The following is a 12,233-nucleotide window of genomic DNA, read 5'->3' on the forward strand; positions in this document are numbered from 1 at the left end:
TACTTGCCTTTCTGGGCTTACCTCCCAAATTAACTTACCTCCACTGGAATCCTTGTCACAGGGGCTGCTTCTGGGGGAACCCAACTACAACCAGGTGTTGGTCTAGAGCAGGTATGCAAAATCATGAGACTGAGCTCATGTACGCTCATGAAATTTAACTCATGAGATTAAATATCTCACTAGGACTCCCATATTCACCACAGCTCTATTCACAATAGCCAAAATGTGGAAACAACCTAAATGTCAATCAGTAGATGGATGCATAAAGATGCCCAGCTATGGAAAGAACCTAGACGTCCATCAACAGATGAATGGATAAAGAAGATGGGGTCCATATATACAATGGAATATTATGCAGCCATCAAAAGAAATGAAATATTGCCATTTGCAATGACATGGATGGAACTAGAGGGTATTACACTGAACGAAATAAGTCAATCAGAGAAAGACAATTCTCATATAATCTCCCTGATATGAGGAATTTGAGAGGCAGAGTGGGGGGCTGTGGGGGGTAGGGAAGGAAAAAATGAAACAAGATGGGATTGGGAGAGAGATAAACCGTAAGAGACTCTTAATCTCAGGAAACAAACTGAGGGTTGCTGGGGGGTGGGGGAGCAGGGAGAGGGTGGCTGGGTGACGGACATTGGGGAGGGTATATGCTATGGTGAGTGATGTGAAATGTGTAAGCCTGATGATTCACAGACCTGTACCCCTGCAAATAATACATTATATGTTAATAAAAATAATTAAAAAAATGTGTGTGTGTATATACATTGCATATATAATATACATTGTTTATAATGTGTATCTGTATGTGTGTGTGCATACACACTCACACACAATGGGATGTTTGTTATTCAGCCACAAGAAAGAGGGAAGTTGTGCCCATTGTGACAACTTGGTGGACCATTATGCTAAGTGAGATAACTCAGACACAGGACAAATATTGTGTGATATCACTCTTATGTGGAATTTCAAGAAGCAAAACTCAGAAAAACAGAATAGAGTAGTGGTTACCAGGAATTCAAGGTGGGGGTAATGGAGGAGATATTGGTCCAAGGACACAAACTTCCAGTTATAAGATTAACAAGTTCTGGTGCTCCTGGGTGGCTCGTTGTTGGACGTCTGCTTTTGGCTCAGGTCATAATCCCAGAGTCCTGAGAGTGAGTCCCACATCAGGCTCCCTGAGCAGCAGGAAGCCTGCTTTTCCCTCTCCCCCTCCCCCACTCCCACTCCCCCTGCTTGTGTTCCCTCTCTCACTGTCTCTCTCTTTGTTACATAAGTAAATAAAATAAAATTAAAAGTTTAACAAGTTCTGAGGATCTAATGTGCACATGGTGATTATAGTTAATAATACTGTATTATATACTTGAAAGTTGCTAAGAGAGTAGATCTTAAATGGACTCACCACAAAAAAAGAAATGGTAATTATGTGATGGGTTGGAGGTATTGGCTAACACTTTGGTGGTATTCATTTTGCAATATATAAGTGTATCATCAATGGGCAGCACACCTTAAACTTACAAAAAATTTTTTTTAAGATTTTATTTATTTATTTGACAGAGAGAGATCACAAGCAGGCAGAGAGGCAGGCAGAAAGACAGGAGGAAGCAGGCTCCCTGCTGAGCAGAGAGCCCGATGATGCAGGACTCAATCCCAGGACTCCGAGATCATGACCTGAGCCGAAGGCAGCGGCTTAACCCACTGAGCCACCCAGGCGCCCCTAAACTTACAAAATTTTTTTTTTTTTTTAAGATTTTATTTATTTGACAGAGAGAAATCACAAGTAGGCAGAGAGGCAGGCAGAGAGAGAAGAGGAAGCAGACTCCCTGCTGAGCAGAAAGCCCGATGTGGGGCTTGAACCCAGGACCTGGGATCATGACCTGTGCCGAAGGCAGCGGCTCAACCCACTGAGCCACCCAGGCGCCCCAAACTTACAAAATTTTTAAAAAAGATATTTATTGGGGCGCCTGGGTGGCTCAGTGGGTTAAAACCTTTGCCTTTGGCTCAGGTCATGTTCCCAGGGTCCTGGGATCCAGCCGCACTTCGGTGGGGGGGGGGAGTCTCTGCTCAGCAGGGAGCCTGCTTCCTCCTCTCTCTCTCTGCCTGCCTCTCTGCCTGCTTGTGATCTCTGTCTGTCAAATAAATAAATGAAATTAAAAAAAGATTTTATTTATTTGGTTGACAGGGAGAGAGACAGTGGAGAGGAGAAACAAGCTCGGGGAGTGGGAGAGTGAGAAGCAGGCTTCCCACTGAACAGGGAGCCCGATGGGGGGCTCGATCCCAGGACCTTGGGATCATGACCTGAGCCAGAGGCAGACACCAAACTGACTGAGCCACCCAGATGCCCCTAAACTTACACAATGTTATATGTCAATTATATCCCAATAAAGCTGGGGAAAAAAAAAAAAGATTCCCAGCTAGGGAGAGAAGAGAGGGTCTAAGACTGAACTCTGGGGAGTTCTAATTTTAGATGCTGCGAGAGGAAGAGACTGAGAAAGGGTGGTGTATGGAGAGAGAGGAAAAGCAGGTGCCATGGAAAGCGAGAGAGTGGCCACGGCAAGGAGGGAATTCATCATTTGGGTTTAAAGCTCCTGGAAGGTGGAGAGGGAGGAGGACCATTCCAGGGAGCTCACAGGCTACGGGGAGACACACAAGGACACAGACAATATGAAGAGGAAACCCAGGATGTGTGGGAGTGCAGATGCCACAGATGACTAGCTTGGAGTGATCAGGGAAGGCTTCCTAGGGAAGGTGATAAAGATGTGTCTTTCTGGAGGAGTAGGAATTTCCCAGGAGGCTAGGAGGAGGGAAAAAGAAATTCCTGAGAGAATAGCATGGGGGTAGGGTGGGCAAAAGGATGTCAAACAGCACGGGAATGTCAGAGGAAGGGTCAGCAACTTGGAATGGCTGGGTCTATACCTCACTCCTTATGATTTTTTTTTAAAAGATTTTATTTATTTATTTGACAGAGATCACAAGTAGGCAGAGAAGCAGGCAGAGAGAGAGGAGGAAGCAGGCTTCCTCTGAGCAGAGAGCCCGATGCGGGGCTCGATCCCAGGACTCTGGGATCATGACCTGAGCCGAAGGCAGAGGCTTTAACCCACCGAGCGACCCAGGCGCCCTTCACTTCCTTATGATTAATCGGATAAATGGATGCGTGTCATTTTGCATGGAACCATGGCTGGATTTGGAACTAGAGAAGATAGCAGGGGCCAGATCACAAGGGTCTTGAATATGAAAATGGGGAATTTCAAACTTTACTCTGGGAGCAACGGGGAGCCTCGGAGGTCTCTGAGTAGAGAGGGGACACATGCAGAGCCTTCTGTTTTGGTGGCCAATACAGAGGATGAACTGGAGGGAGGTGGCACTGCAGGCTTTTGCTGGGTGAGAATGATGCACTTGAGTTAGGGTGGGGCTGTGGGGGTTAGTATAGAAAAGGAAGGAGGACAGAGAAAACATTGGACAATTCTGGGGAGAGTAGGGAGAGGGATCGACGGGGCTGGGGTCACTATAAGAAGTTAAGCCTGGGCAACATGTGTATAACATCTAGTGATCCACTTCTTCCTCCCAGCTCTGCGGGGAGGGAGTGTGCATGTGTGTGTGTGCGTGTGTGCATGTGTGTGTATGTGGACATGCATCTTCCCTGGGGCAGCAGCCTTGCCCAGCACACAGCGAGCACTAATGGGCATTGGGGAGCATGGATGGAGTGAGGAGTGTGTTTGTTAGTTCCACCACAAAAATAAATCACAATTGGTTCTTCCCCCCACTTTTTGCCCTTGGAGCCTGGGGGCTGGGGAAGCAGACCCTGGGGTTTCTAGTTTCCAGTAGGGAGAAAATCTGCAGGGAGTCACCAGCCTGAGCCCTGGGGTGCTTGTTAGTGGCTGGGGAGCCCTTAGGGCGGGAGCTCTGGGGACCCCCTGCATAACAGGATCTGGGACTTCAGCCCCTCCCTTCTCAGGCTGTGAGCAGAGAGCAATGCGGGCAGGCACCGTGGGAACCTGTCTTGGCCATGGTGAGTGTGGATTCAGAGCCTTTGTAAGGCTGGAGAAGTGACTCTGGCCCATCCCTGGTCCTATGGGTGAAATATGAAAATAAGTTGGGAGAGAGAAATGCCAGAGTGACTGAGTGTTAACCTGAAAAGATGGGCTTGGATGGCATTTGCCGGAAGGGTGCATGAGACCCCAAGCTTAGCTCAGTATATGTCTGCTGCTGGTATTCCCTGAGATGACAGAGTCTCCTGGGCCCCCTAGCTGGACCCGTCTTGCCCTGCATACTCTTGAAGCTGCTTGGTCGTCCCTGTGCCCTGTCTTTTCTTTCACACCTGCATCCAACCTGTTAGGAAGTCTGGTGGGCTCCACCTGCACAATCTGTCCAGCATTGCCCACCTCTCACCGCCTCCACGGCCCTCACCCTGGTCAGTGCCCGTCACCCCTCACCTGGACCAGGTCATCCACCTCCTCCTCGGTCTCCCAACTTTCACCTGTGTCCCCCCACCACATTCTGTTCTCCCTCAATGATCAGAGGGTGTCTGAGAAAGCCTGAGTCAGGTCACGTCCCTCCTCTGCTCAGAATCTTCCATCGGCCCCATGCCACTTGGCATGAGAGCTAAAGTCCTCCCTAGAACCCACAAGACCCTAGCAACTTGCCCCTGTCACTCCTGTGGCCTTACCTCCTTTCCCCCTTTTGCTCTATCACTCTGGTCCTCCTGGCTCTTCCTGTTCCAGGCGCAGCCTGCTTCCTCCTCTCTCTCTGCCTGCTTGTGATCTCTGTCTGTCAAATAAATAAATAAAATCTTTAAAAAATATTTTATATATTTATTTGTCAGAGACAGAGGACAAGCATGGGGAGCAGCGGGCAGAGGGAGAAGCAGGCTCCCCGCTGGGCAAGGAGCCCAGTGCTGGCTCGACCTGGGATCAGGACCCAAGATCAGGACCTGGCCTGAAGGCAGACGCTTAACCAACAGAACCACCTAGGCATCCCGTTATCACTTATTCTTTAAAAAATTTTTAAAAGAAGATTTTATTTTATTTTTCTGACACAGAGAGAAAAAACACAAGCAGGGGGAGCAGGAGGCAGAAAGAGAGGGAGAAGCACGCTCCCTGATGAGCAGAGAGCACTTTGTGGGACTCAATTCCAAGACCCTGGGATCATGACCTGAACTGAAGGCAGATGCTTAAGTGATTGAGCCATCCAGGCGTCCCATTAACAGATTTTTAAGTCACCACTGCATGGAACGTGGGGCTCAATCTCGACCCTGAGATCAAGAGTCGCGAACTCCACAGGGACCAGCCAGGTGCCCCAAGTTATTGATGATGATGATGATGATGGTGATGATTTAGAGAGAGAATGGGCCTGTGAGTGTCTGCAGGTGAGTGGCAGGGGAGAAGGGGCGGAGGGAGTGTGAAGTTTCAGTTGTACCACGTAATGATTCGATGTTAGTATATATGGCAACGCGATCACCATCATAAGTCTGTCTCTCACCATACCTAGGTAAAAATTCTTTTTCTTGTGATGAGAGCTTTTAAGATGTACGTTCCAGTAACTTTCAAATACCCAGTACAGTATTATGAACTATGGTCACCATGCTGGACTTGATAGCCCATGACTTAGTTATCTTAACCGGAAGTTTTCATTTTCTTCTTAATGATTTATAATAGCTAAATATAGTTTCGGGCCCCAACCTTTTCTAGTTTGTGACTTGCCTATATATTTGTTTCAATTTAACAATGCTTTGTGAGATTTGGAAATTATATTTTTTAAACGGTCGTATCCAATTACTTCAGGAAGTCTTCCAGGTCACTGAGTTTCTATTATTCTCACTCTGTAAAGGCGCTGATGTTCTCTCTGATACTGTTTTTTTTTTTAATATTTAATTTATTTATTTGATGGACAGAGATCACAAGTAGGCAGAGAGGCAGGCAGAGAGAGAGAGAGAGAGGAGGAAGCAGGCTCCCCGCCGAGCAGAGAGCCCAATGTGGGGCTCGATCCCAGGACCCTGGGATCATGACCTGAGCCGAAGGCAGAGGCTTTAACCCACTGAGCCACCCAGGTGCCCCTCTGATACTGTTTAATTTGCAGCAAGAAGGCTTCTTTTAGACACCTGCGTCTCTGCCCAGTGTGCCTTTTCTCAGATCTAGAGTTCTTAAGTGGAGTGCAAGATTCTTGGTTTTTGAGTTTCATTTTGCTTCAGTTTCTGCAGATTTCAAGGTAGGCTTTGCTTTTATCACAGCACGAATTCCTCAGAGGATCTCTTTGAAGTTTCCCTAAGTTGAATATTTTAGTTCATCTCATGCTAGATCAGAGGTTGGCAGACTGCAGCCCGAGGACCAGATCCGGCCCGCTGCCCGCTTTTGTAAATAAAGTTTTATTGAAACAGCCGTGCGCACTTTTTTATACATTTTCACACTAGAATGGCAGAGTTGAGCAGTTATAGCCGAGATGGTGCAGCCCACTACGTCTAAAATATTCACTATCCGGTCCTTTCCAGAGAAGTCTGCACCCCTGTGCTTGATTGGTGTGGCTTTCTGTTTCTTCCTTCCCTCGTCTCCTTTTCCCTTCTAAGTTCGCCAATCATCCTGACTTGTCTTCTTTGAAACCAGAATATAGATCAAGAACATTTTTGTTGTTTTTCTCTATTTTATATATCTTCAGAACTAAATTCTAAAATTTGTTTCCTAAATTAAAATTTCAGCAAACTTCCAAAACATTTAATGATTACTCTTAACTTCTATGGCCCCACTGCTGTGGATGAGAATTGTCAGGCACAGCCATTCATTTTTCCTCCTCTTAGGGGTCACTGGCTAGCAGGTTACCCAGAAATGCCACTAGGTGGCTCCTAAACCAGTCCTGTCCTCTCCACCCTCCTTTCCACCCACCCTGTCTCTTGAGTTGGTATTTGCGGAACTCAAGACTGAGTTTTGCTTATCTAAGCCAAGGAACTCTTGGTCAACAGGGAAAGATGGGATGGGGGGCATTTTCCTTAAAATGGTCCCATCTTCCAAATGACTGCAAACTACTATGAGAAACGTTTCAATATAGGTGCATTTTTATTCTGAGCTGGCAGGTTCATCGATCATTAAACAATGATGCTATCTCCAATCCAGGATTTTTACCAAAGCCTCATCATTTGAATGAAAATGGTCAATAATTTAAGAGTTGTTTTCCATTTAATTAACACAGTTGTAGCCATTAGCACAATGCCCAGGGTCCACAATACTATTGGGTGGGGATGGGGGGGTATGAAACTTTGTAATTTCTCAGATCAAAAGAAATAAATAAACTTTGAGGGTTGAAGAATATATTCATCTTTATACTAAGACAGTCCTATAACATAAACCTTTAAAGTGTGATAATATTTAAATAATTTTATTTTATTATTTTTTGTTGTTAAATAATTTTAAATAAAATTTAGATTTTATTTATTTGATTCAATAAATTCTATTTAAACACAATTTAGATACAAATAAGAAAATTTGTTATGGGAAGGCAGAAGTGCCTAGGGCCCACAGAACTCATGATGTAGTCCTAACATTCAGATTCCTAAAGGTGTTATTTTGTTCATTGCAGATATCACTGTTACAGGCTTTGTCTTTCTGGGGTGTTCTTTTCACATGGACTGCAGCAGACCCTGTAAATTCCTCTCTCACATTACCTTGACCCTTATATGTTTTTTCTCAGCAGATGGGGACTTTGAATTCCCCGTACATGTCAAGTGGGAATTACTGGGAAATCCACGCCTCCTGGTAGAAACTTGAAAAAAAAAAAAGTTTTTATTTATTTTAAGTAAGCTTCATGCCCAACATGGGGCTTGAACTCATGACCCTGAGATCAAGCCTTGCACACCCAACTGACTGAGCCAGCTAGGCATGCCCCCCGGTAGAAACATTTAAGTAATGACCATTTTACTCTGTTTTTTTTTTTTTTTTAAGAGTTTGGCTACTTTATTTTATTTTATTTTATTTTTTAAAGATTTTATTTATTTATTTGACAGAGAGAGAGATCACAAGTAGACAGAGAGGCAGGCAGAGAGAGAGGGAGAAGCAGACCCCCTACTGAGCAGAAAGCCTGATGCCAGGCTCCATCCCAGGACCCCGAGATTAGGACCTGAGCCAAAGGGAGAGGCCCAACCCACTGAGCCACCCAGGTGCCCCAAGAGTTTGACTCTTTTATTTTTTATTTTTTTTAAAGATTTTATTTATTTATTTGACAGACAGAGATCACAAGCAGGCAGAGAGGCAGGCAGAGAGAGAGGAGGAAGCAGGCTCCCCGCTGAGCAGAGAGCCCGATGCGGGGCTCGATCCCAGGACCCTGGAATCATGACCTGAGCCGAAGGCAGAGGCTTTAACCCACTGAGCCACCGAGGTGCCCCAAGTTTGACTCTTTTAGTGCTCAACATCACTCAGCATCAGGGAAATATAAATCAAAACCACAGTGAGATACCACCTACACCAGTCAGAATGGCTAAAATTAACAAGTTAGGAAATGACATGTTGGCGAGGATGTGGAGAAAGGGGAACCCTCCTACACTGTTGGTGGGAATGCAAGCTAGTGCAGCCACTCTGGAGAACAGTGTGGAGGATCCTCAAAAAGTTGAAAATAGAGCTACCCTATGACCCAGCAATCACACTACTTGGTATTTCCCCTAAAGATACAAATGTAGGGGCGCCTGGGTGGCTCAGTGGGTAAAGCCTCTGCCTTTGGCTCAGGTCATGATCTCAGGGTCCTGGGATGGAGCCCTGCACTGGGCTTTCTGCTCAGCGGGAGCCTACTTCCCCCTCTTTCTCTGCCTGCCACTCTGCCTACTTGTAATCTCTCTCTCTCTCTCTCTGTCAAATAAATATATAAAATCTTAAAAAGAAAAAAGATACAAATATAGTGATCCGAAGGGGCACGTGCACCCAAATGTTTATAGCAGCAATGTCCACAACAGCCAAACTATGGAAAGAGCCTAGATGTCCATCAACAGGTGAGTGAATAAAGAAGTAGTATATCTATACAATGGAATACTATGCAGCCATCACCCCCCGCCCCGCCCCGGGCAAAATCCTGCCATTTACAATGACATGGATGGAACTAGAGGGTATTATGGTGAGGGAAATAATTCAATCAGAGAAAGACAACTCTCATATGATCTCTCTGATATGAGGAATTTGAGAGGCAGGGCGGGGGGTGGTCATGGGGCATAAGGAAGGAAAAAATGAAATAAGATGAGATCGGGAGGGAGACAAACCATAAGAGACTCAATCTCACAAAACAAACTGAGGGTTGCTGGGAGTTCCAGGGACAGGGAGAGGGTGGCTGGGTGATGGAAATTGTGGAGGGTATGTGCTATGGGTGAGTGCTGTGAATTGTGTAAGCCTGATGATTCACACACCGATACCCCTGAAGCAAATAATACATTATATGTTAACTTAAAAAAAAAGAAGAATTTGGCTCTTTCAGATTCCACCTATGAGTGATACCATACTGTATTTGTCTTTCCTTATCTGACTTATCTCACTTAACATAATGCCTCAAGATCAGCTATGTTAGTTCCCCAGGGCAGGATTTGCTTCTTTCCCAAGGATGATTAATATTCCGTAGTGTGTATACCGCCATTCTCCTCCTCCTCCTCCCTCTCCTCCCCCTCCTTGTTCTTTTAAAGTAATCTCTAGGGGCGCTGGGTGGCTCAGTCATTAGGTATCTGCCAGGGTCCTGGGATCGAGCCCTGCATCGGGCTCCCTGCTCAGTGGGAAGTCTGCTTTTCCCTCTCCCACTCCCCCTGCCCGTGTTCCCTCTCTCGCTGTCTCTCTGTCAAATAAATAAATAAAATCTTAAAACAAAAATTCTGGACACCAAGCATAGGCTTGAACTCGCCACCCCAAGAGTCGCATGTCCTACCAGTGAGCCCGCCAGGTGCCCTATACCGTATCTTTATTCATTCATCCATTGACTGACACAGGCTGTTTCCAAATCTACAACTTTCTTGGCTTTTGAAGAGACACTGACTAGCTGGGTGATATTAAGGAAAAGAAGTAACATAATTTCTTTTTTTAAAAGGATTTTATTTATTTATTTGACAGAGAGAGAGCTCACAAGTAAGCAGAGCAGCAGGCAGAGAGAGAGGGGAAGCAGGCTCCACTGAGTAGAGAGCCTGAAGCTGGGCTCGATCCCAGGTCCCTGAGATCATGACCTGAGCTGAAGGCAGAGGGTTGTCCCACTGAGCCACTCAGGCGCCCCTAGAAGTGACATAATTTCTGAGTCTCTTTCCTTTTTTTTTTTTTTTTTTTGTAAAACAGGGATGATTTCCTGCCCTATCGGTACAGATGTATGGCAGATCACTACAAAATTGTCCCATTCCATTTACTCTGTCCTCTCCTTTCAGGCTCCTGAGAAGCAGCAGGAAAATGCCACCTGGCTGGTGACCGAGTTTGTGCTGGTGGGTTTCTCCAACCTCCCACACCTGAGGTACACCCTCTTCGGACTCTTCTTCCTCACATACCTGGTCACCCTCAGTGGCAACATCACCATCATCATCATCATCCAGGTGGATCGGACCCTTCACACTCCCATGTACCGCTTCCTGGCGGTGCTGTTCCTCCGAGACCTCCTACACGTTGGTCACTATCCCCAACATGCTGGCCCATCTGCTCATGGAGAGCCAGGCCATCTCCATCCCTGGCTGTCGGGCTCAGATGTTCTTTTTCCTGGGCCTGGGATGCAGCCAAGTGCTTCCTCCTTACCCTGATGGGCTATGACCGCTACGTGGCCATCTGCCACCCCCTGCGGTACTCGGTGATCATGAGACCCACAGTGTGTCTCCGCCTGGGAGCCCTGGTTTTCTGCTCCGGCTTCTCGGTGGCCTCGATTGAGACCAGCATGATCTTCTCCTCGCCCTTCTGCAGCAGCAACCGCGTGGAGCACTTCTTCTGTGACATCGCACCAGTCCTGAAGCTCAGCTGCTCCGAGAGCGCCGGCAAAGCGCTGGCCATCTTCTTCCTGAGCGTCCTCGTGGTGCTGGTCTCCTTCCTCCTCGTCCTCCTCTCCTACGCCTTCATCGTGGCCGCCATCGTGAGGATCCCCTCCGCCGCCGGCCGGCGCAAGGCCTTCTCCACCCGCGTGGCCCACCTCACCGTGGTCATTGTGCATTTTGGCTGCGCCTCCATCATCTACCTGAGGCCCGAGTCCGGGGCCAGGCCTGAGCAGGACCGCCTGGTGGCTGTGTTCTACACCGTGGTGACGCCGCTGCTGAACCCCGTGGTGTACACATTGCGCAACAAGGAGGTGCGGGTGGCTCTGAGGAGGACCCTGGGGCGGAGCCGCGGGGTTTTTCAATAAACGCTTGATCCACGTTTCCTTTCTAGCTTCTTCATGAACGTATATCCCGCCTGACGCTCAGTTTCCCTGCTTGGAATACAGGGGTCGCTCCCGTAGCCTTGAATGAAATAGCCTCTTCAATGAGGCAACTGGCAGTGGCTGAGACCCACCATGAAGTTCACGAAAACAGCGCAGCCTCTTCCTTTGGTCCTTGAGTCTTTGACTTTGCGGGGATGCATCGCGCTCTGCAGTGCAGATGGTCGCCAGCCATGAACCCTGCCAAGTCTGGGCGAGCGGGGCGGGGTAGTGCTGACAGAGAGCAGGGAAGGTTGCTTCCTCCTTGCCCTGAGGGGTGAGGACCGCTAGGGAGCCTTCTGCCATCCCCTGGGGCACTCGGTGATCGTGAGATGCAGAGCTCCCATCTGACCCGAAGCCCGGGTTTTCCTAATCCGTGTTCTCAGTGGTTTTGAACCAGCGGCCGCAGGCTGTCTTTTTTCTTCCTGCTCGAATCACATCCTTAAATCTAGTGGGAGGAGACAATAAACAGTAAGATCCTCTTAGTGATAAATATTTGTAAAAGCTAGAGTGTCATGATGATTAGAGTTGATTTCATGATGATTCTCTAGCTGTCTTCCTCTTGGATCTTTTATCTCTTTGTTGTGTGACGGGAAAGGAAAGGAGGAGGATTTCATAAATCATTGTGGTAAAATTTATGTAACATAGATTTTGTCATTTTATCAATTAAAATTTTTATTATTGAGTTTCATGCATTCTTTGTAGATTTTGGATGACAGTCCTTTATCAGATATGTTTGTGAAAAGTTTTTATTTAAGTTTCAGGTAGTGAACATACAGTGTTATATTATTTTCAGGTGTGCAATGTAGTGATTCAACACTTCCACACATCACCTAGTGCTCTTCATGACAGGTGCACTT

General features: G+C 46.9%; 1 protein-coding gene across 1 annotated transcript; it reads left to right on the plus strand.

Moving 5' to 3' along the window:
• Positions 1-3,700: 3,700 nt before the first annotated feature.
• Positions 3,701-11,319, plus strand: LOC125106459 (olfactory receptor 10T2-like). Its single transcript, XM_047740558.1, has 3 exons — positions 3,701-3,709; positions 10,367-10,601; positions 10,706-11,319. The coding sequence occupies exons 1-3, from the start codon at positions 3,701-3,703 to the stop codon at positions 11,317-11,319; spliced, it is 858 nt and encodes a 285-aa protein (XP_047596514.1).
• Positions 11,320-12,233: the final 914 nt, after the last annotated feature.

This window comes from Lutra lutra, chromosome 1 (assembly GCF_902655055.1).
Source record: "Lutra lutra chromosome 1, mLutLut1.2, whole genome shotgun sequence".
NCBI classification, from domain to species: Eukaryota; Metazoa; Chordata; class Mammalia; order Carnivora; family Mustelidae; genus Lutra; species Lutra lutra.

What these genes read in the sequence shown, in the direction of transcription:
- LOC125106459 (XM_047740558.1), top strand. An exon ending in CCGAGACCTCCTACACGTTG is followed by an intron (nt 10,602 to 10,705) that starts GTCACTATCCCC and finishes CCTGGGATGCAG; the next exon opens with CCAAGTGCTTCCTCCTTACC.